At 42.6% G+C, this 22,330-nt stretch overlaps 1 protein-coding gene across 3 annotated transcripts in view; it reads right to left on the bottom strand.

Annotated features, from left to right (window-relative positions):
• The window catches only part of itsn2b (intersectin 2b), a 42,873-nt gene that overhangs the window by 9,480 nt on the left and 11,063 nt on the right, over window positions 1–22,330 (bottom strand). For 2 of the 3 annotated variants that reach the window (XM_023834326.2, XM_023834324.2), the window contains exons 4-30: window positions 21,211–21,303; window positions 19,560–19,623; window positions 18,751–18,902; window positions 18,055–18,270; window positions 17,814–17,910; window positions 17,578–17,720; window positions 17,419–17,482; window positions 16,943–17,080; window positions 16,454–16,557; window positions 15,712–15,974; window positions 14,731–14,880; window positions 13,990–14,130; window positions 11,317–11,404; window positions 11,083–11,222; window positions 10,251–10,331; window positions 9,631–9,767; window positions 8,226–8,563; window positions 7,548–7,672; window positions 6,832–6,986; window positions 5,536–5,632; window positions 4,771–4,967; window positions 4,364–4,422; window positions 2,686–2,852; window positions 2,087–2,132; window positions 1,760–1,881; window positions 1,233–1,329; window positions 955–1,149 (exon numbers count right to left, since the gene is read on the bottom strand). In XM_023834326.2, the coding sequence (XP_023690094.2) occupies window positions 955–1,149; window positions 1,233–1,329; window positions 1,760–1,881; window positions 2,087–2,132; window positions 2,686–2,852; window positions 4,364–4,422; window positions 4,771–4,967; window positions 5,536–5,632; window positions 6,832–6,986; window positions 7,548–7,672; window positions 8,226–8,563; window positions 9,631–9,767; window positions 10,251–10,331; window positions 11,083–11,222; window positions 11,317–11,404; window positions 13,990–14,130; window positions 14,731–14,880; window positions 15,712–15,974; window positions 16,454–16,557; window positions 16,943–17,080; window positions 17,419–17,482; window positions 17,578–17,720; window positions 17,814–17,910; window positions 18,055–18,270; window positions 18,751–18,902; window positions 19,560–19,623; window positions 21,211–21,303 (3,669 nt within the window). The remainder of the gene's footprint in view (window positions 1–954; window positions 1,150–1,232; window positions 1,330–1,759; window positions 1,882–2,086; window positions 2,133–2,685; window positions 2,853–4,363; window positions 4,423–4,770; window positions 4,968–5,535; window positions 5,633–6,831; window positions 6,987–7,547; window positions 7,673–8,225; window positions 8,564–9,630; window positions 9,768–10,250; window positions 10,332–11,082; window positions 11,223–11,316; window positions 11,405–13,989; window positions 14,131–14,730; window positions 14,881–15,711; window positions 15,975–16,453; window positions 16,558–16,942; window positions 17,081–17,418; window positions 17,483–17,577; window positions 17,721–17,813; window positions 17,911–18,054; window positions 18,271–18,750; window positions 18,903–19,559; window positions 19,624–21,210; window positions 21,304–22,330) is intronic. The other variant, XM_023834327.2, reaches the window with a different exon arrangement.

The raw sequence follows: 22,330 nt of genomic DNA, 5'->3' as shown, positions 1-22,330 counted from the left end.
AGACAATGCACACTTCCAAACTATCTAGTATTTTATAATAAATCTTTACATTTGAATCGCACCCACTTCCTCTCTCACACACAAAGACACACATAAGTGTGATATAACTTATTTGACAATATTCTGTCAGACAGGCAGAGACTATATTGCTTATAAACTGGACCAAAACAGTGTCATACCTTTTAAACATACAAGACAACTGCTAGAATTCATAGATTTTTGTGCAAGTCAATGCAGTATGTGGCTTTTATTGGTACACCTTTTGGCAAACGTTAAATACTAAAACCCAAATTTTCCATTTAAAATCTAAAAGCAGAAAATCTGCATTGACCTTATTTTCAGAGCAGGTGGTCCAACACACTTTCCATAATGGATGGTTTAATATTAACGCTTAATTCAAATTAATTATTATGTATACATATGCGTATACATAAAAATTAATCTGAACTAATGTTAGAGACCCAGCTTGCCTGTAGTTATGGTGCTATGTCAGATTTGGCTTCTGATATTTTATATTCTTAACAGACTTAAAATCAGCTAAAGGTCTGGAGGTACAAAAATATTATTCCCCTGTATAAAAACACATCCCTGAGTAGAAAGATCTGCATCTAAGAACAGATGGTAACAAATGAATCCCTTGATTAGTCAAGGAAACAGTAAGCAGTAAATGCAGACCACCCTGCTGTCACAGACACAGGACTTTGTTCATTTCCAAGAAAACCTCATAATTCAATCCTTTGACAAGCTCACTACAATAAAAAGAAAAATACCCTGGTCTAATCTTCCATTAGAAGGTTTCTTAGTGACTTAGGTACTGAAATATACATTAATTAACATGCTAATGTAAGAGCCAGCTTTGCATTAATATAAACAGTCCTCCCCCCTCTGTATTCATTCAAACACCCTGGCTGATAAGCATTTTTTTTTTTTTACCAGTTTTAAGCTGGTACTTACATTGCTGACTGGTGTCAGACTCATTGGTACTCATTTTGATGTAGTTGGTGGGGATGAGCCCTGTAACTCCATTGATTTCGCCTTTCCACCAATCTGGGCTCATCTTTTCCAGGACATTGATTGGCTGACCCTTGGAGAAGCTCATCTCATCCTCATTGACGGCCGTGTAGTCATACAACGAAATGACCTGGCAGACTGGTGGACACAAGAGGCCCAGAAGGTGAGAGGGGCTAATAGGTTATAAGGCTGCTGTAGGCTTACAGTAGAAGTGCTCTTACTAGGGAGAGGAGCTGGGGTGGACGTCCCACTACTGGGACCAAGCAGTTTAACATGGGAGGCAGGGAACCAGCCCTTCTGGCGCTTTTTACCTCTCGCCTGGACAGAAGAAATGTCAAGTATAAAAACATCCAAAACACGACATTTTTTGAGCATGTTACATTGATTCATTTTCATTGTGAAATATACAAGTACATGCAATAACCTTCAAAAACACTTGTCACTCCTGTACTTTATGTTGTTACATAGTGTCTCTTTATAATTTCTCTTTTATAGTTTGTTTACCTAAATATGTGCTTATTTTGATATATATAGTTATTTCTTTTGTATATTGCTTACATTTTTTACATACCCATTACATCATATTTGTATCATACTGGCTTTGGAAATCACTAACGTAATCAATGACAAAACAACCTCCAATTCTGGAATTAACAAGAATAAACCCATTTAGAAACAAAACGGTTTCTATGAAATCTGACCAAAAAAAGTCTGTCCCGTGACTTTGCTCATAACCAGCACGACTGACCTGCAGCTCGCCAAGCCACCATCCCGTGGGGTTTTTGGTGAGGATCAGAATCAGCTGGCCGGGCGACAGGCTCAGTTGCTCTGCTCCAGTGGCTGTGTAAGCACTGGACACCTGGGCCACCTCTGGAAAGCACAGAGCAAGACGAAGCATGACCAGCACGTGTTCATCTGGCAGCTAGATAAGGCATTCTTACACCAAGCATATTCTGCTGATGATTAAACTGATAAACACCAGTTTTTTTCCTCCTTACTCGCACTGCCCTGCATATTCTACATAACTACCAGCCAGCCATTTGTACAACTGCCTGAAATATGTACACAGCCACACCTGCTTTCTTGCCAGAGGCACCAGGTCTGCCATTATTACTGGAGATCTGAAAAGACAGAGGCGTCGATGTTATTGGTTTTAGCATCGGCTTTTCTTATAACATTTGCGCCATACAATAGTAATCAAAATGTGAAAATATAAAGTATCAATCCATCCCTTTCCTATATCCACTTATGCTATTCAGGGTTGTGGGGGATCTGAGCCTATCCCAGAGGCCATGGGCACAAGGAAGGGTATTAGCCAGGATGGGGAGCTAACTCATCACAGTGCATACTCACACATGCACATCTATGGGCAATTTGGCAACTTCATTTAACCGCAGCATGTTTTTGGAGCGTGGGGAGAAAGCGGAGCACCCGGAGGAAACCCCATGACATGTGGAGAACACGCAAACTCCACACACAGGGAGCCCTGGGGGAGACTCAAACGCAGGTCCCAGAGGTGTGAGGCAACAGTGCCAACCACTGTGCCACCCCTTAGCTAATATAAGCAAAATATACAGAAATATGCAACAATTCAAGACAAAATAGCAAAAAATCCATGGAAAGTCAAATACCATACAAATGTTGACAATATATACAAATAATTTTTCCATTTACGTCAGGCTCTCTTGATTTGACGTAGGTGGAGGGAAAGACGCCAGTCCTGTCCCCGATGCAGCCCCTCCACCATTCTCCGTCTCGTTCCATAACAAGGATACTCTCCCCCTGGTTGAAGGCCAAGTCTCCCGGTTCTGGGCTCTCGTAAGTGTATAGGGCTACATACTCTGATTGGATGTAATACATCGGTTAGTCACCAGATTGAACTTTCTAGTGACTTTGAATTACATTCTTCAACTAATGTGAGATAAAGTGCATCCAGGTTTTGAGACAAATATAACATATATATTTACTATGCAGTTAAAATATAATGAACAAAATGTATTTAAATTAGAGATGCACCGATTGCAAATTTCTTGGCCGATTCCGATTTTACAGTAAGTGTGACCTGCCGATTCCGATTTTTGCCGATTCCGATTTTTTTAAAGAACTGTAATGAAAGCATGACATTCATTTAAATTTATTTTATAATAAAATAAATTATTAAACATGACAGGATCTTCTCAACAAAATAAAAATATAAAATAAAGTGTGTTGTAAGGTATAAAATAAATTCCGGTATATAACATTAGTATAGTTATACTAACAAAAATCTTTTCCCCAATGAAATTTTTTATAATAAAAGAAATCCATAAACATTACAGATCTTCTCAACAGAATAAAGTGCTCTGCACCTTGAAAATGTAGAAATATATAACTAACAACTTACTAACAAATATCTACTTTTCCTCAATGACTATTATTATGGAAGAATTTTTTAAACATTAATTACATGTAATTACTCTCACAACAATAACTTTAATAACAAAGAGTGCACTCTCTTAAAACAGGTAGAAATAACAATGCTAGTACTAAATGCTATTACTTGAACATTAAAGGCAAGTTTTTCTTGACCAAGAGAAGCATTTCTGCATTGTCACCAGTTAATCGGTTTCTCCTTTCATCTACCACATGTCCAGCCAAGCTAAACAAGCGCTCACTTTCGACACTTGTACATGGAGCAGAGAGATAGGCTTGGGCAAGTTGAGCAAGTGCAGGGTAACGATCTTTGTTGATCCTCCAGTAGGTCAAAGCATTTTCGCCTCTGCTGCTGGGCAACTCGGCGCGCTAGCTTTAGCCACTTTCCCCTTTTCAAACTGGGCATATTCAGCTAAATGATAGCGTTTTAAGTGTCTTATTAGGTTTGTTGTTCCGAACGTTTTTGAGCTTGTTCCCCCACGATGTATTTTTGCTTTACAAACGTTACAAACTGCGATCTTTGTGTCATCTCCACTCACAGAAAAGAACTTCCACACCAACGACATGTTATCACCAGACTGTAAGTGTGCGCGTAGTTGTGACGTAATTGCCTGCGCTGCTGCTGGCAATAAAAGGATCGGCAGACGTGAGACTGACCGGCCGGTCACCGATGTGGGTCGATCATACAAAAAATCGGCCGATTCCGATCACTAGCCGGTCAATCGGTGCATCTCTAATTTAAATAATACTTCCCCATCTAGTTGGCATCCAAAACAATCACTTAACACTCAAATTCTGAATACAAAACACAGCACCTTAGCATCCAATGCAAATAATTTTTCTATGCATCCACCCACCAGCAATACAAACCCTAAAATCAGAACATACATCCCTCTATAAATGTAAAGATCTTTTTATACGAGTTAACAGTAAATCCTACCTTCTAGCTGAGACGTCTCTGTCATTTCCCCTCCATCTGTTGATGTGTTCATTGAACTACTATCAAAGCAAAACAAAAGTTAGATATTAAACCCAATTGCTGATCAGAGTCTGCAGAAAACTGCGGAACATTCTTATGCCTAATTAAGACACACCACATGCAAAGGTATTGCCCTACGAGTCTGTCAGCTATTCTTTGCCACAGTACTGTGTCAAGAAATCAGTTTACATGCATTCTTCTTTGGCCATTTACCCAAAAAAAAGGCATGGATGACAATAAATGGTTTAGTGGTTTGATTACAATCATGTGTGACTGCCTGAGCATGGCTCTCAGAGCTAGCTTAGCTTTGAGCTAATTGAGGTAATAGCCTTATTGCTAAATCTCTCCAGACTAAAGGCAAAGTTTACTCTGGGCTGGCTTCTCCTTCAGTCAGCAGGGTGACGTAGGTCCTAGGAAACCAGCCCCGGGCCCCGCTGAGCTCCCCCTGCCACCAATTCTCCTGCTGCTCCAATACAGTGATGACATCATCCTTGGAGAAATTCAGGTGACTGTCCTTCTTTGCCGTCCAAGAGCACAGTGCCTGGGCCTGGAGGTCACCCACAACCTGAGAGAAATCACCAATAATCAAGCCTTCCTGGAAAAATGCTATATAGAGTCAACAGCCATCACAGTCCTGTTTCACTGCACCAAAGGGTAAATTTGCATATAGCAGTAATTTCTTGCAACAGCCTATGTATACTTTGTGTACTGTACTGAATTCTTTATTCTTACTACCACTTACAGTTTATTGCTCTGAACTAAAGCTGTTCATTAAATACAGAAATACACCTGCTTAGAATTGTCAAATGACACTTATTTACAATTATTTTGACTACATGATAAAAATCAGTTGATTGTTCTATCAGTTCATTTCTGCTCATGAGTCAATTAAAAGCAGATTGAAATCAAGGAAAATCAGTTACACTCATGTCACCATGTGGGGACAAGAGTATAACAATTTAATTACTGAGTTAATTAAGCAGAAGTGAATTTATTATTAAGTTTAATTATATGCAATTAATTATAGAACGAGCCAAGTATTTAAAGTGCTGACAGTCCATGGCGTGCTGCGAGTGGGGTCGTCTGCCATCAAGTCGACCAGCCAGGTGACATGGACCTCGGCATTTCCTGACCTGTGACTGCTCCTCAGTGGACACACGTGGCATATGGGTCGGAGAGAAGGTGGAGCTCGGCCTCCTGGTGCTGGGGGTGCCGGCCTCCATCTCCACTCTGCAGGAGCGCAGAGAAGCGCAGGTGATGTTCACAGGAGTGAGGCGTGGGAGGCGAATAGCACAGCTAGCACAAGTCCAAATCCAAAAATAGCATGTTGCGAAGCACTTGTTTGTTTATGTTCTGCAAAGGCCATTAGCCACCAAAACACCAGCAGCTATTGGAGAAAACCAGCTTTACACTAGAATGATAAACTCGGGGGAAAAAAAATACAATGAACAACAAAAATGATGAGTGATGGTTGTTTGTAATTTGCCGTTTGCCTCACTTGTACGTCGCTTTGGACAAAAGGGCCTGCTAAATAAAGTCAGTGTCATAAAAGAACCATTATGATGAATTATGATGAATGCTACAGAACACCATGAGCCAAAACAAAGAAGCACAAGAACAGTTTATACTGACACGCCATACCTCAAGAACCCAGGCGCAACGTTACCCTGCCTTACCCCATTACCTGTCAGTGGCATCGTTACCCCACATCACCCCGTTACCCCACATCAGCCCGTTCCCCGTCAGTGGCACCGTTACCCCACATCAGCCCGTTACCCGTCAGTGGCACCGTTACCCCACATCAGCCCGTTACCCGTCAGAGGCACCGTTACCCCACATCACTCCGTTACCCCACATCACCCCGTTACCCCACATCACCCCGTTACCCCACATCACCCCGTTACCCGTCAGAGGCACCGTTACCCCACATCACTCCGTTACCCCACATCACCCCGTTACCCGTCAGTGGCACCGTTACCCCGCATCAGCCCGTTACCCGTCAGTGGCACAGTTACCCCACATCAGCCCGTTACCCGTCAGTGGCACCGTTACCCCACATCACCCCGTTACCCGTCAGTGGCACCGTTACCCGTCAGTGGCACCGTTACCCGTCAGTGGCACCGTTACCCGTCAGTGGCACCGTTACCCGTCAGTGGCACCGTTACCTGTCAGTGGCACCGTTACCCCGCATTACCCCGATACCCGTCAGCGGCACAGTTACCCGTCAGCGGCACAGTTACCCCTCATCACCCCGTTACCCAGATAAATTATGTGTGAGAACATACATGGCTAATAAACCTGATCCAGAACTGATTAACATCAAATAATTTTGTTTTTCATTTCATCCATAAGCAGCCAAAATGTCTAACATTTAAGGCAAACCAGGGGTTGGAAGAGGGAGGATGCCAGCACAGAGAATGGAGACTCACATGGTGGGCAGGGTCTGGGGCACCAGGCCCTGCTGGACACGGGACAGTTCCTCTGGCTTAGACTCTCTGCCCACGTAGGTCTCTGGGAACCAGCCTGTCTTACCCCGGCAACTGCCATACAGCCAGCCCTGCTCACCTTCCGTTGTTTTGTCCACCTAGTGGGCAGGAAAAAATAATAAGACAATGACAATTTTGATGGTTTATTTCACCATATGCACAAGTATGAGCATAGGTACAATGTAATGCTTCTATTCACATATCTGAATATGGGGTCCGAGCGCAGGGTCAGCCTATTATCCGGCGATCCTAGAGCACTATGGGGCACTAAGGGCCTCATTCATGGGCCCAACGGACATGTGATCTGCTGAGCCACACATCACCAGACAAAGATGTGTCAGAAGTGGGCTACTAAACCACTAATTGGTAGCACAGCTTTAAAACCACTGACTATACAGCAAACAAAAGAGGTTCTTAGAAGTACACAAGACTACACATTTACTCAATCTGACACTTTCAACCAAAACACCTTTTTTTTTGTGGGTAAACCCTTGGATTTGAACCCATGACCGTTGCATAGTTAGCACAATGCTTTGCTTGTTCAGCTACAGGAGCACAAACATGTTACCGTGCTGCATACATGGGCTGTGACAGATGTACCCTAACAAGGAAAAAGCCAGCTAATATTCTTCATTCGTAAGTCACATGACTGGGCGCACCTCTATAAGGTCATCAGCCTCAAAGGTCAGCTCGTCTACAGTCCGTGCTGCAAAGGGGTACAGAGCTCTGTAGGTCGTCAAAGTCTCAGGTTCCATGTGTGCAGAAGTGACGGATGCTAAAGCATCTGAAACAGACAATTAAACCATCATTGTTCTACTGATGCAAGTTCAGATATCCATGATTTGTATCCTTCTTGTACTATTTGTGCATAAAGGATAACCCTTGGCCCTGCACACCATGCAGTTAAATATTTCTGTGTGATCACAGAATAAACAATCCAGTTCTGAAAAATCATTTTTGCATCGTTCTCTACCAGGGGGCGGAGCCCATCATGGTTGAATTGGGAGAGTGCCACCTTCCTCCCAGCCTTAGCTCCAGGCTACCTAAAACACCTTAATGACTTTGTAAATTTTGTTCCTGGGTGGCTACTGGCAAGGGCAAGATGAGCAATTGCCCCGGACCGCATCTTCTGAGAGGGAGCCACCTTCCCCCCCAGCAAGCTGCAAAGTCGGAGCAACCCCTGGCACCCAGCACCCCAGATAAAATGAAAGCGGTTAGTGTAGTTTGCTGGGGGGGTTGAGGTTGCCAGGTATGCCGGCAGTAAAGCCTGCCTAGGCTGCTACACGGCCTTCGAGCGGCACCTTCAGGCACCTGTCCCGGCCAGCCAGGCCTTTTACCTCTTCCATCCTCACGAGTCCCTGTCACCACATCATTTTGCGGTTGTGGTGCCGCCACATCGCCTCCTCGTCCATCAGAGACATCCTCCTGCGGCTTTTCCTCTTGTTTCCTTTCCTCTTCTTTCGTCTCCTTCCCTGCCTCCCTCCCTTTCTCCTCCTCCTCCTCCTCCAACGGCCAACGGTCACCGTCCACCTGCTTCCTGGCCGCTTGCAGGCGATCCTGGAACTCCTCTGCTTGGAGTTTGGCCTCCCTCTCCTCCCTCAGGTGCCTCTGGCGAGCCTCCTCATCTCGCTGCAGTTTCTCCTGCCACTGCCGGTCCTTCTCCATCTTAGCCCTCCTGCATGTTATTTTGTCGGTAACAAGACAACTTTAAAAAAAAGTATGATCTGTATTTACATTTATGTGTACACACCAACACAAACCTCAATGATAAACAGCGACAAAACTGTTAATTTGGTATTTGACAGATTACTCTGCGCAGTACTAGGGATGTCCCGATGCAACGTTTTAACTTCCGATACGATACCGATACAAATCCGATACAATAATCAGCACAAATCATGAATACTTTTACCCATTTCGTTGTGTGGAATGTATGAACGGGTAGATCAAACTGAGAACAAAAGTCAGCAACAGTAAGTATGGAAAAAGACGACCAATTTATTAACTATTGGCTGCATAAATGTGAACCTTTTACATAAGAATATATAAAAAAGAATTAAAGAATAAATATTAAGACCCTGAAAAATATCTTAATTAAATAAACAAAAATATATTTTTTAAAGTGCAAAATACTAATTAAAGGTCACTTCAGTTATTTATTTTTTACCATCAGCAAATGGTAGGAACAGCTGAGAGCAGGAACATAAGAAAAAAAAAAAATATTGCAAATTGACCAACTACTAAAGGTTGAATGTCCAAAGTTTCAATTTCACACACGCTGCCCGAAAGAATGAGATCGTTGCATTTACTATCCACAAAAAATAGTGCAAACAAAATAAATATAACTCTAATGAAAAATACTGTCACACGGCCGACATCGGTCTTTTTCTTTGCTACTTCGCTAGCAAGCAGTGTTGTGATCACGTGGGCTTTGCACGCTGGCTCTGGACGCTGCTGGATAGAATAGCTGTAACGGAGTTTAGAGCGGAACGGACTGCTTATATCGGAGATTTTTAACGCAGTCCAATATAATCCGATAGAGTTTCTTTGGGCTGATATCGGACCTATTTCCGATATCAATATCGGATCGGGACATCCCTACGCAGTACAATGTTTAGTATATTATCACTACTAGAGTTGGGTCTTTTTTTGTCTAACCATGGGAAAAAGAGACGTGTAAACCAGTGATGTCACCACCCCCTAAAATACCACAAAGTCATGTTAAGGCAGCCAGCAGGTCACCTGATTGCCTCCTCTTCCTCCTTCCGCTTCTCAAAAAGCCGCTCTCGGTGTCTCTGCAGCTCGCGGAGTTTGCCCTCCTTGACGATGTACAGCTTGTCCAAGGCTGACTGCTGCTTCCTCTGGCTCTCTCGCAGCTCCTGAGATAACAGACACACAGCCATCAGCAACGGGGCCACCGAAGGGGGGGGGCGCGCACACCTGACACCTCTACATGACCTCTGCTACCCAAACATCAGAGAGACAGGCCTACTTGCCCGGGAGACAACAGGCCTTCACTTTCAAAGCATAAAAAAAAAAATGGAAGCAGGACATGATAAATAATTAAACGCACATTAAACAACAGAACATGTGATAATCCTCTTAATTACTGATAATCCGCTCATTATCAGATAATTACCAACCAGTAGCTAGCATTGTGTAGGGGAGCTAAATCTTCAATAGTTACAGCGATTGTGCGTTAAACATCGTTGCTATAATAATATTATTATTATTCCAATTTGTACATTTACCGTACCCAAAATATAATGCAGATATTAAAACTTTTGTTTTTATACACTGGTATTGACAAATGTCCAAACTGTACGACAGGGTTAAGTGTGAGAAAAATGAGTTAGGGTGACCTTGATGAGGAGGAAGAGATTGCTAAGACAGCCCAGCAAAGACAGAAGGCCCTGAAGCACACAGTCGTCCATATCGTCAGACTGCAGGGGAAGCGAGGGAAGAAGAGAGAAAGAGAAAGAGAGAGAGATAAAGATAGAAAAAAGGGCACTAGCAGAAAGTTCAAAAAGAGGGAAACAAGCTGAAACGTTAGCATTTCCACATTTAGCATCATACACACAGTTTACAGTTAGCTTGTTAGTTCGTAACAAGGGCGTTTTCCTGCTAATGTGCTTGATTGCTTGTGCATTCATTCTGTGAAGGAGCCGACGGCCGGAGACTTACAATAGAGTGAAAGCAGAATTTCAGGTCAGACAGCATTGTTATCTGACCTACATAGCTTAGCATTTCAGCAGTGCTAAATCACTGGGACAGACCCGGGGCAGTGTTTATCTAAAGGTGGCTATGTTACAAAGACTGACAGGGAGAGGATGCCACGTCAACCTTATGTATTTATTCAAGCTGCGCGTTCCTGAGGCCATTAGCTACACCAGCAATTAGCAGCCAGGAATTAGAGCCTCGATGCTGGAGCGAGTGTTACAGCACTTCAAATAACCACAAGCCTGGCAGCCCAAATCTCTCTTAGGGAACAAATCTACACATTTCAGGAATACAGAATAAGGAAATTTAAATTGACCAGTGCTCACTGATGCAGAAGGAGTAGATAAAAAACAGTTATAATATTAGCCTATAAAAAAAAACCTTTACAGAACTGTACAGGAGCAATGCATTCTGGGAAAAACAACATTTGAATGCAGTCTGAGAAAACATGTGACATCTTATTCCTAAATCTACCTTGATGGTCTTGTTATAATCGTCCATCTCCAGAAGCTTTGCTGACGTCTCCTTCTCTAGGGCATCCAGCTGCTCCTTCAGTTTCCGACATGTTATGTCCTTGTCTTCCACACTTTTCTTTAAAGTTGCCATAGATGATACTATGGAGAACATAAAGAGAGGCCACGCTTTTTTGAGCAGACTCAAGTTTTGCTGCTGTTCACTACAATGGGAATTGCAAGAGATCAGTCTTACTGGGGAGGTTGTCAAAGCCGATGTTGTTCAGTTTTTCCTTCAGCCTATGATGTTCTGGAACCAGCAGAGAGAGCTTCTTTTGATAGTCCTAGATTTCAAAAAGGAAAAATCAGACCTGGAATGCTGAAAAGCTCTTCTAATTTCAGCAGCTAGTGTAGCTGAAGACTCTAATGGGAATCTAATGAGCCACATTCAAAATGCTAAGTAACTAACTGTCTGCTAGCACATATGTCTAATTATTGACACGAAAGAACTTAAACATGCTCTATGTGAAAACTGCAGCCAAAGCATTATTACAAAATAATCAGTGCTGGGAATTTCAGGTCCAAAAACTACTAATCCAGACTAGAGGTCGACCGATATATCGGCCGGCCGATATATCGGGCCGATATTTAGCATTTTTTAAGGTATCGGCATCGGCCGATATCCGAGTGCACTACGCCGATTTTCAGACAGGCACGTCTGCGGGCAGCCCAGTGTTATTGTTGCTGTGGAACACGTGACCCATGCTGCCTTGTGCAGGACCACAGCCAGAAGTTTTGGAAGAGTCCTGGGATAAAACGGTAAGCCTTAAATTCTGATCTTTCAATGACCTGTTTATTTAAGTAGTTTGCTATGAAATGTTGCTTTAAAAGAGAACGCGAATTACGCTATTGGGAACTGGGGTAATGATAATGAGCCTTCAACCAACTGTAGCTTAAAGAATCATTGATTCTAATAGAGTTCGTTTTGTGCGCTTATTGGTGGGCTCACAGACGTTTTTTAATCGTTAAAAATCATTTTAATTGTTAACATTTTAATTATTACCATATCAGCCCGATGTTATCAGCTATGTTTTTTTTCTTGTGTCGGAGAGTTTCACTCTGTGAGTGTGTGGGGCGGAGCAGGCAGCTCTGAAATAATGCAGCGTGTGTGAGAGTTGCGTTACTCTGCCCTGATCACAGACAGCGCCGTCCTCGGAGACACAGAGCTGCTAAGAACAATGCATGGCGGAGAAAAGTGTTTGTTCGAAAGCGTGGTTACCATTTACTTGAGCTGATGCTGACAATGGTCCTTCTGTGCAACTTTTTTTCATTTGAGACCGGAGATTCAAACAATTTGTCAGACGTCTAGATAAAAAGTGCATGACTTTGCGCAGTTAGTTTCCTCATTAAACATGTCTATCCTTAATATACGGGCTTATACGTAGACAACGTCACAATCACTAGGGGCTTATGTTGTATTGCACAGCCTTGTATGCAAGGACGACAGTTATTTTATTTTATTTTCCGGGATCACTAGATTCTGATTGTGAATTTGGCTTTAAGCTATCTGTCTGCTAACAACAGAAACAACATGTTAGTGTACACTACTCATCATACCATGATGCACTTCGTGTTTTTTTTTCTTCAAAATGTATTAGAGTGTAATTGTTTTAATGTGCATGGAATACTGGAATTGTAGAATGAATTGAAGATGAAGGTACTATAATAAAAATTCTAACCTTGCATTTATTCTTCCGTTTTAGTAATTGCTGTCTGATGGCTGAACAAAAATCTAATCCTGTATGGCAGCATACACAAAGCCAACACCAGGAAAAGCCATGTGCAATATCTGCAGCAGACTGGTGAGCTTGGGAGCTGAAGAATGAGTTTGCTGCTAAAGAGATTCTGATGCTGCTATCTTTATTGTTTATAAGTTTAAGTTGTTTATAAGTTGTATTGTGTTTTTGTTAAGTTTATATTTAAATTTACACAAGTCAGTATTCAATAAATGCTAAGTTGAGAAATTTTGTGTATCGTTTGTTATTATTAATGTGATATTTTATCATGCAAATAGAGGGGAAAACGTCCAATTTTCGGCCAAAAAATATCGGCAGCATATATCGGCCATCGGCTGACCCTGACTCCTAAATATCGTCATCGGCATCGGCTATTGAAAAACCCATATCGGTCGACCTCTAATCCAGACCAAGATATTGTTTCAAGCAACCAGTTGAGCATAAAGGGTGACAGTCACACTGAACTAGTTGCTAGAAACAAAATCCTGGTCCAGATTTGTAGTTTCTGGACCTGAAATGCCCACCACTGAAAATAATGCATATTTGGTACTGTATGTGCTGTACTGGTCAAAGTCCATGGGGTGCCAAATGTTTACAATTTACGTTACTGTACAGCTCTGCCAGTTTTGTGTATATATATGGTATTATCAGCAGGATGAAAAGACCAGGTTTTATGTGTTGAAAGAGGAGGTGAGAATTCACCTCCTCTTATTGTGTAACTGCTGTTGGGCTGTGTTTTAGTGACTGGCTCCTTTGCCTCAGACCTCATGGTCTACAATTCAATTCCTCCCCTGACTATGTATGTGCAGAGTTTGCATGCTCTAGCTGTGTCGCACGCGTTTCCTCTGGCCATCTCCTTCTTCCTGCAGTCTGGTGCCTCTGAAAATCACCCACAGAGTGTGACTGTGTGTACGTGCCCTTCCACAGACCATGATCGCTTCCCGAAAGTTCCCCAGCTTATGCCCTATGCTCCAGACCTCCCATGACCCTATACTAGATATGCAGCTGAAAGATGGGTGGATCTGGTTTTAACTTTGGCTCTGATCAACTGGAAACACTGTTGCTAAACATTGTTCACTGCTTCCTATAAAAGGCCAGTACAAAAAAAAAAGAACTGAACGCAGTGACTCAACCTCAAACTGCTTCTGTAGGGTGTTTATCTCCATGATGTGGCAGTCCCGCCTCTGGTTAACCAGGTCCAGTTCAGCCTTCTGGATCTTTTTCTTACTCTGTGCGTCCCGGAGGTGATCAGAGATCTGCTTGTGCTTGTCCCCCTGTTAAGTGTGCAAAGCATCACTTCTTTTACTAGGAGCATTTTTGCAAGGCCATTGAACATGCAAATGTCCGCTATTGAGTTACACTCTACACCAGGGGTGGGCAATCTTATCCAGAAAGGGCTGTTGTGAATGTGGATTTTCGCTGCAACTCCCCAATTAGAGGACTGATTGACTGAAGAGTCCTCACACCTGGGTTTGAACAGCTGACCTAAATCCCAAAAACCTGCATACACACAGGCAATCTTGTCCGTAAAGGGCCGATCTCTTGAGGGTGTTCCATTCCATAAAGCAGAACTTCTGTTAGCTGGGTTAACTTAAGATAGAACTAATGATGGTCCAATAAGAGTCTAGGTAAGGAGCATTCCTATTGGACGATCATGACTTGTAGCTCAAGTTAACCCAGCTAACTGAGAAATCCTGCTTCACGGAGCAACAACTGCTCTACGCCGCACAGTTCAGCTAATGAAATGTTAGCGACTGAACTTTTAACATTCATATAAATTTTTAAGATACTTCAAAATGCTGATATGCTAAATACTACCAAGTATATAAGGTTTAGTAAATGGAAAAGGTCACATGAATAAGCGTGATCCTCACCACAGCCTCCAGCTCCATCTCCAGGTTCCTCTTCTTGGCCTTTAACCGCATGATGTCTTCCAGCTCCTGGTTTTTGCGGCTCAGCAGCTCGTGCCGTTTCCTTTGCTCCCAGTCCTGCTGCCTCTGCCGTTCCAGCTCAAGCCTGGCTGCCTGCAGCCATGGGGACAGAGACACAACTTGCGCTTAAGCGCTACTGTCCAACGGTGTAGATAAAGCACTGGATGCTGATTTAGGCTTTAAAACTTCAGTGATGGTTTTGAAAGAGAATAATATATCACACATAAACACATATAACACACTGCGTATAGACTACATCATTATGATTTAACACAAACCATTTAAAGTTTTTCCCAAGTTGGAGAGCAATCTTTTATTTACTTTGATCACTAAAATCAAAGGCTATATGATGACAAGCATAGTAAGTATTTCCACAAGGAATCTGAAAAACAATTATGCTGAAAATGAGTTCTGTAAAGCCATTACGTTTTATGTGTTATGACAAGTCTTGTAAATATGCTCAGCTCATTACTCATTTCATTAACCATTAACCAGTAACCATTAAGACACACTAACACCCTGCCCGGGTTGAAACTCTTATACCCTATGCTGCCTCTAATAGGCTTAAGTACCCCCCCTCCCCCCCCCCCCCCCGACCCTCTCAAGAATAACAAAAGGTGGAAGATATTCAAAACGAACAGATGAATGTATATAAAATGAATATAAATAAAATAATCACACTATAATGTTTCATATATGGTGGAGGACCAGCCCACCCTTTATGGAACATCACGGGATCATTATGCAGTACATATAGAGGAGTCACCAGCTCTAAAGATAGAGGAGGTGAGTTTTACTGAAATCCTGCCCACACTGTCTAACACTGTAGATGAATTTGGATCTTTTCAGGATGAAGGAGCCCACTGGCCCCGGGTGTAAAAAGGAGACCTCAGTTTGGTTCCTTCAGACAGGCCTTTCACTCACTTCCTTGCGCTCCAGCTCCTTCTGCCGCTCCTCCTCCTTCTGCCTCTCGAGCTCCCGCATGCGCTCCAGCCTCCGCTCCTGCTCCAGTAGCCGCCTCCTGTCCAGCTCCAGGGCCTCCTGCTCACGTCGCTCCTGCTCCTCACGTGCCTCCTGGGCCCGGCGCTCCTCGTCCCGGCGCTGCTGCTCCAGCAGGGCCTGCCGCCGCTTCTCTAGCTCTGCGTTGCCCCGGTCAAAGTTCTCCTTGCGCTTGTCCTCAAACGTCGCTGAGCCAATGAGAGCGAGCCACCATGGAGCCTCAGCTCATTGTCCTTCAAAATCCTTAACAATCGACCAGGCGCATTTCTAGGGCTCTGTTAGAGGGCCTTTGTGACAGAGTCTTCTAAGACCTAGAGCTAGGCTAGAATGCTAGAACCCACGGGAAATGCAGTAGCGAATCATAACTATGACTTTGTACATCTCACTGGGAGCTGGGCCCCCCCTAAGGGTCAAATAATAGAATCATCCCCAACACATGCCCTGATTGTAGAGGAACTTAAAATCTTTGCAGCTCTGTGTAACTTAATAAACACCGAGTTTAAGACACCAAGTACTGACAGTACAGTTTATTTTAGTGGTTTTATTTTGGATTAATACCACAATCTAAATTGAGGCTACGCATGAATTCACCAACATTTCTGCAGACAGGTGGATCTGAAACAGCTTGGAAGATGATTATTGCGTTACGTGTATGAATGACACGTACCGTTGTTCTTAGCTTTCTGCGTCGTCGTTGCCTCAAAGTTCTCAGTGGCTCCAATATAGATAGAAGGAATGTTTCCATTTGATATATCATTCAAGTTTCCACTCCTGAGGAAGTAAAATTAAAAAAATGCAAATGATAATGATTTGTATACAGATTATACAATATTTGCACAGTATTATATATAAGGTGAAATAAATAACATTCAGCAGCACAGTATCGATTTATGATACAAAACAAAATACTGGTCATTAAAATATATCTTGAATTTTGGTCAGTTTTAAAATTCAAACATCAATATGACGATTGACAAAATACGCTAAGATGGAATGTTTGGGGAGAAAAATAAATTAAAATATTTAAGAATAAAATTAAAATCTCGTGTTGAAAAATTTAAACTGCTTCAGTTCTTCCTTAAGGAATATTTAATTATGATAACAGCGTAAAAACTGCTAGCATGCAGAGCGTGTCTCGAACCTAGATTTTTCATACCTAAATGAAGGCGGCACGAGGTCCAGAGGCAGTGTAAGGGGCAGCGGCTGGCCAATTTTGGCCACGTCCACCAGATGCATGGCCAGGATGAATTCCTCAGCTTTCAGCTTGCCATCCTTATCCACGTCCGCCAGATTCCTGCGGGGGATGAAAACCTAACACTGTCACCGTTCAGATAATGAACACGGCCTCACTGTCGGCAAAAGCAAGATCCCATTATCAAATAAAATAAAGATCTCACAAAATATAACAGGGAACGGAGAGTTGCGACCTATTTAATGGCTGCAAGGCGCAGGTTTGAATGTTTAAAAATTTGCAATGGGGGTGAATCATTGTTGCTACTAGACGCAGGTACAGGCAGGAACAACTGAAACAGTAATATCTGCGATAAACAGCCACATTGAATAGATATTTAGCAACATTGCTGAAGGGTTTCCATATAAAAATGAATTTAAAAGGACTACCATCACACTTACCAAATGTTAGCCAGCTGCGTCTGAGTGAGCTGCGATGCAGTAAGTACATTCCTCACCTGAGGACCTTTAATCAAATTTGACAGTCAGCACAAATGAGAACCTGGGGCCAACAGCATAATGAATTTCAATGCGCACCAAATGGATTGTAAGGAGGCCTACCTGAGAGGTAACCGGTCATCTGTTTGTCAAGACTATTAAACTGCTGCCGATATCGGAGCCGAGAAGACTGTGGTACCGCCCAGTCCGAACCGCCCACTTTGGGAGAACTGCTCACCGGGGAGCTTGTGGACGACGAGTTGGAGCTGAAATAAATTGGGTCAGATTTCGATCTTGAATTTCAAGTTTCAGACCTTTCCAACCACAAGACCCAGAAGATACCTTTAGGGGATTTTTACCTGCTTGATCCAAGGTCCAGCAAAGACTGTGCTTTAGTCATCTCAGTGTTGTTAAACCCCAGTGGAGAGGAAGAAAAGGAGTTTGAGTTGGGGAGAGCTGTAAGACAGCAGCAGACCATCAACAGTGGAAGATACTGTAATCACCTTCTTTTCAGTTGTTCCACAATCAGGTGTCTACTCATAAACTTGGGAGAAACCAACTCAAGGTGGTAACCTGATGCTGATAGACCATGTTGCTTACTTGAGTTGAGGGTGGTGGTGGAAGGCTGGAGGATACCAGCTGTCCCGTTTGGCAGAGGGTGCGAGCTAAGAGATGGCAGCATATTCAACGGAAGGGAAGCTATTGGTGGAGGGACAGCACCTACTGGATCCATCGAGGTCACTGAGGATGCAATGGGCATGGTTGGTGTCCCGGACATGCTGGACATCAGCGAATGGTTTGGGATGGATCCAATTCCTAGGCGTTTTCATTCAAGAAGATTGATAATTAGCAAATGAAAGTTTCCAGTTGACATATTGCCATTTATCAGAAGATATGTAAAAGAAGGCAACAGTTTATTTTTACCCCAGCTTCTTATGCAAATTATCCAAATTTAAAAGATACCTTATACAAAAGAATCCTCATTTTATATAGACAAATCACTTATTACAACTTGTTTCTTCAAAATATTGCTATTCTAAGCAACGCCAATCTGTTAAGGAAAAGTAATTGCATTAATTATACTCAAATTGCCTTTTTCTCCCTCATTGACACATTTCACACCCTGGCACTGTAACTGTTCAGCATCTAATTCCCAAATCCAAGCAACCCAGGTCTTCAAATCTACAGCCGAAGAAAGGACGTCAGGTCAAAAAACTACCCAGCGTCAGACCATTTTGCGTAGGTCAGTTGGGAATGGGAATGACGGCGATTTTGGCCCCCAGTGTGGGGACATACCGAAGCTGAGGCCTGGCAGGGACGCCTGCTTCATAACAATCGGAATCGAAGAGGGGAGGCTCTGGCCTTGCAGTTTAAGCTTGATCAGCTTCATGGCGATGGAGAACTCCAGCCTGTCCATCTTCCCATCCTTGGTGACGTCTGCGAGAGTCCTGTGACAGAAACATCAGGCCTATTTACTCTTCCCTTCTGTAACATTCTGGAACAACTGAAATCTGTAACATTTTCATACACAGCCCATTTTATTATCTTGAAATTTTATGGCTGTCAGTTCATTCTGATGGCTAAATTGAAACAAAACAACAGCTAATATGGTTAACATTCAATATGGTTCTGGCCTGAAATCAGTGTCAGGTGTATTCGGTCTGGATAAACAAAAGGACTATATCCATTCTCTCGAAAAACATGTAGCTGATGTGCTCCACAATGCCTTAAAACATAAGAGCGTTTTACCAGAAATGTCATACGCCGTCTCAATTTACCAGCCAAAAAATGTGGACATCAGCATTTTGAAATAACTCCTAGTTTTGCTGAGAATTCATACTGGGTGACAGCTTTTTTTAAACACATAGCCTTGTGGGCTTATTTATTTCAAATTAGGACAGGCAAGAGATTATAATTCATCAGTGCCAATTAAACATTAAAAAGGCACACAAAATAAATATGAACTGGACTGATAAATACAATTTTTAGACCATACAATACAGTAAAAACATACAACAGGGCTCAATTATGTAATCATCACATATTAATGGTTAAGGAGCAAACAGCCTCAGGATTCCCAGCTGAGAAGCAGAAGAGCGACTCACCATATTTCTGTCAACACAGAGGCAGGAAGGCCGGACTGCTGGAAGAACTTGCGTGCCAGATCCCCTGCATAAAAGGAGGACAGTAAAGAGTATGAGATTCACAGAGACTTTACTCTCCTGGAACATCGAGCTGCTCCAGCCGTCAGGTATGCTGCCCTCTACCATCCTCTCAGGCCTCGCTTGGTGAAGTACTGACCCACCATGGGTTGAGGAGCCAGCCAATGTTAAACAGAGAACGGCAAGGCTAATAAACTGGGTCATCTTTACTTTACCATCATATATCTGTATTTAGACAGAAGCTGGCGGTCTGACACCATTTGCAAGTGAGAAGCCCAGTGACTTATACAGGAAGCTTGGGGTTTTGCACACCTGCACGCGACAGAGGAAAACTACCCCCCCCCCCTCCCAACACAGGAGAACATGATGAGCCAGCCACTTTCCGAACTGCATTACCCTGCGAGATCCAGTATTAGGAATGATATAAAAACTAAACTTATTTATGGTGCTGCGTGACATGGGGCGACACCAAAAACTGTAAACCTGAAACGGGAAAGCTGTCTGAAGCAGATCGAGTAAGAAAGGCGGCGGGGAATTTGGATATGAAGAGGGATCGATGGCGGAGAAAGAGAACAAGCAGACAAGAAATGCAGGCATAAGGAGCGAGGGAAGAAGAAGAAGAAAAAAAAAGCTAAGCAAACAAAATGTCCAGGCAAGGACTTGAGGGAACATGGGGAAAGCGTTGCTGGCAGAGTACAATGCAGGCCGGGTGGCATTATCGAGTCGGGGTGGGCGGGATCGCATAGGGGAGTGGCATTTTAAAAAAATTAAAAATGAAAATGGTGCCCAGCTTCTGGTTCCTTCCTCAAGCAGCCAGGAATTTTATCCAATTACATCTCAGTGAGACGATCGATCACCCTTTTCCCAGTACCATGAGAGAACACGCATTCCTTGCGCGCATTCCTTGAAGCCGATCTCTATAGCACCCATGCAGCTTCACATGGGAGTTCAAACGAAATTAAGGCCTTCTGTCGTTATCAATTGCACCACTGCGCACTATTTCAGACAGCGCAGCAGAATACACTGCCACACTGTGCCCTGCAAAAGATTCATATAAACCATGAAATACAAGTGAATCGGCCACTGTATCAGATTTAATCGTTTTGACGGACAGACTAGGGTAAGGGGGAAAAATATATAAACTCAACATCCAGAGATTATTTGTTTGTGTTAAGTGAACGACCCCTTGCTGATGGAATTGAAATTGTGGCACATCTATCTTAAATGTGTCCTCACCACAATGCTCCACATCAAAGCCCCTATGCATTAAATGGCTACAGTTGCAATGCACCTGTTTTCCTCCTAGCTAAATAAGACTGGCCCATTCGTAACTGGCATTCAGAATGATATTACAGATTTACAAAAAATTATGCTACGAATACACAGCCTACCTTCTACCTGATTCAGGTAATCATACCATACATTAGGCAAGCCATCACTAAATCAAGAAATACAAATGTAATATGAAGTTAACCTTGTGGGGGGGGGGGGTCGAGAACACAGTAATTAGAGCACAGCTATAATACCAAACTGTAGGTGCAACCTGCAATATCAACCGGACTGTTAAGGTTATTAGTGAATGGGGCGTACACACCTGACACATATCCCAGAGTGGGTGAGAGAGCGTCAAACTGCTTGTCGTGCTTGCCCCTCTCTTCTGTAGTGATGGCCCAAATACTGTGAGGACCTGGGGGAAAGAGAGAGAGTGAGGGAGAAGGGAAGAGAGAAAGAGAGAGACAGAGACCAGGCATGAAAGAGGGAACGAGATCGAAAGCAAAGAGCAGGGGGGAAGCAAGAAAAGAAGTTGGAGGGAAGACAAGTAAAGAAAGATGTAGAGAGAAGTATTATTCAAACAAAAAAAACACAAACTGGCAACAAAAATATCTTGAGGACGTACATTTATGCAAAAAACCGATACACTCTTATACAGCATATGAATATGTGCTTACAGGAAATACCACGAGTGACATCATGTCCCTTATTTTCCTGTAAACACAAACATTACGCAAAATCATATAGAAACTGCAAAAGGGAAACGAAAGTCTCTCCTTTTTCAAGTAATTGAAGTTCTTTGCCATAAATTGCCAACATACGCAATTTTTTATATTTACAATAAAGAAAACAAGTCACACATTTCACACTACACTGTATATCAGAGAACGTTTATACAGTAGTTTTATGAAAATAATGCTAACTTAAAAGCCCCTGTGAATAGGAACCATTATATGCTAAAAACAAAAAAAACTTACATGATATAGCTACTGAATGGCTCATTCTCTTATCACAGAACTATTGCAAGACAAGAAATATTTCCTTTTAATTAATTTTCTGTGGGTATTTTAGTTTCTGTCTGCTCACTGTACAGTAAGCCAAAAGCTGATTAATTAATCCATTTATTTTATAATACTGATACTTAATGTTTGGAATGTCAACATTTAATTTAATTTTCCTTAGTCACCAGCTCGGAAAAGAGGGGGAAAAAAACTGAGGTATTAGAAAACTGCACAGCCGAAGAGTCTATTACTTACACGTCTCTATAGCATACAATAAAAATAGTTTCTTACAACACTTTTCAATACATTTTACCCGTTTTCTTCTCAGAAAGTCTTGACAGTGGATTAAAGCTCATCACCCCAAGCAAATGAACCATTGAGTGACCAGTATGACTTTCTCCTGACCTCAAACACAGTCGGTTTTTTTAACTGCAATGATAT

The sequence above is a fragment of the Paramormyrops kingsleyae genome, chromosome 14 (assembly GCF_048594095.1).
Source record: "Paramormyrops kingsleyae isolate MSU_618 chromosome 14, PKINGS_0.4, whole genome shotgun sequence".
NCBI lineage: Eukaryota > Metazoa > Chordata > Actinopteri > Osteoglossiformes > Mormyridae > Paramormyrops > Paramormyrops kingsleyae.
This window is presented reverse-complemented; position numbering and strand designations above follow the sequence as displayed.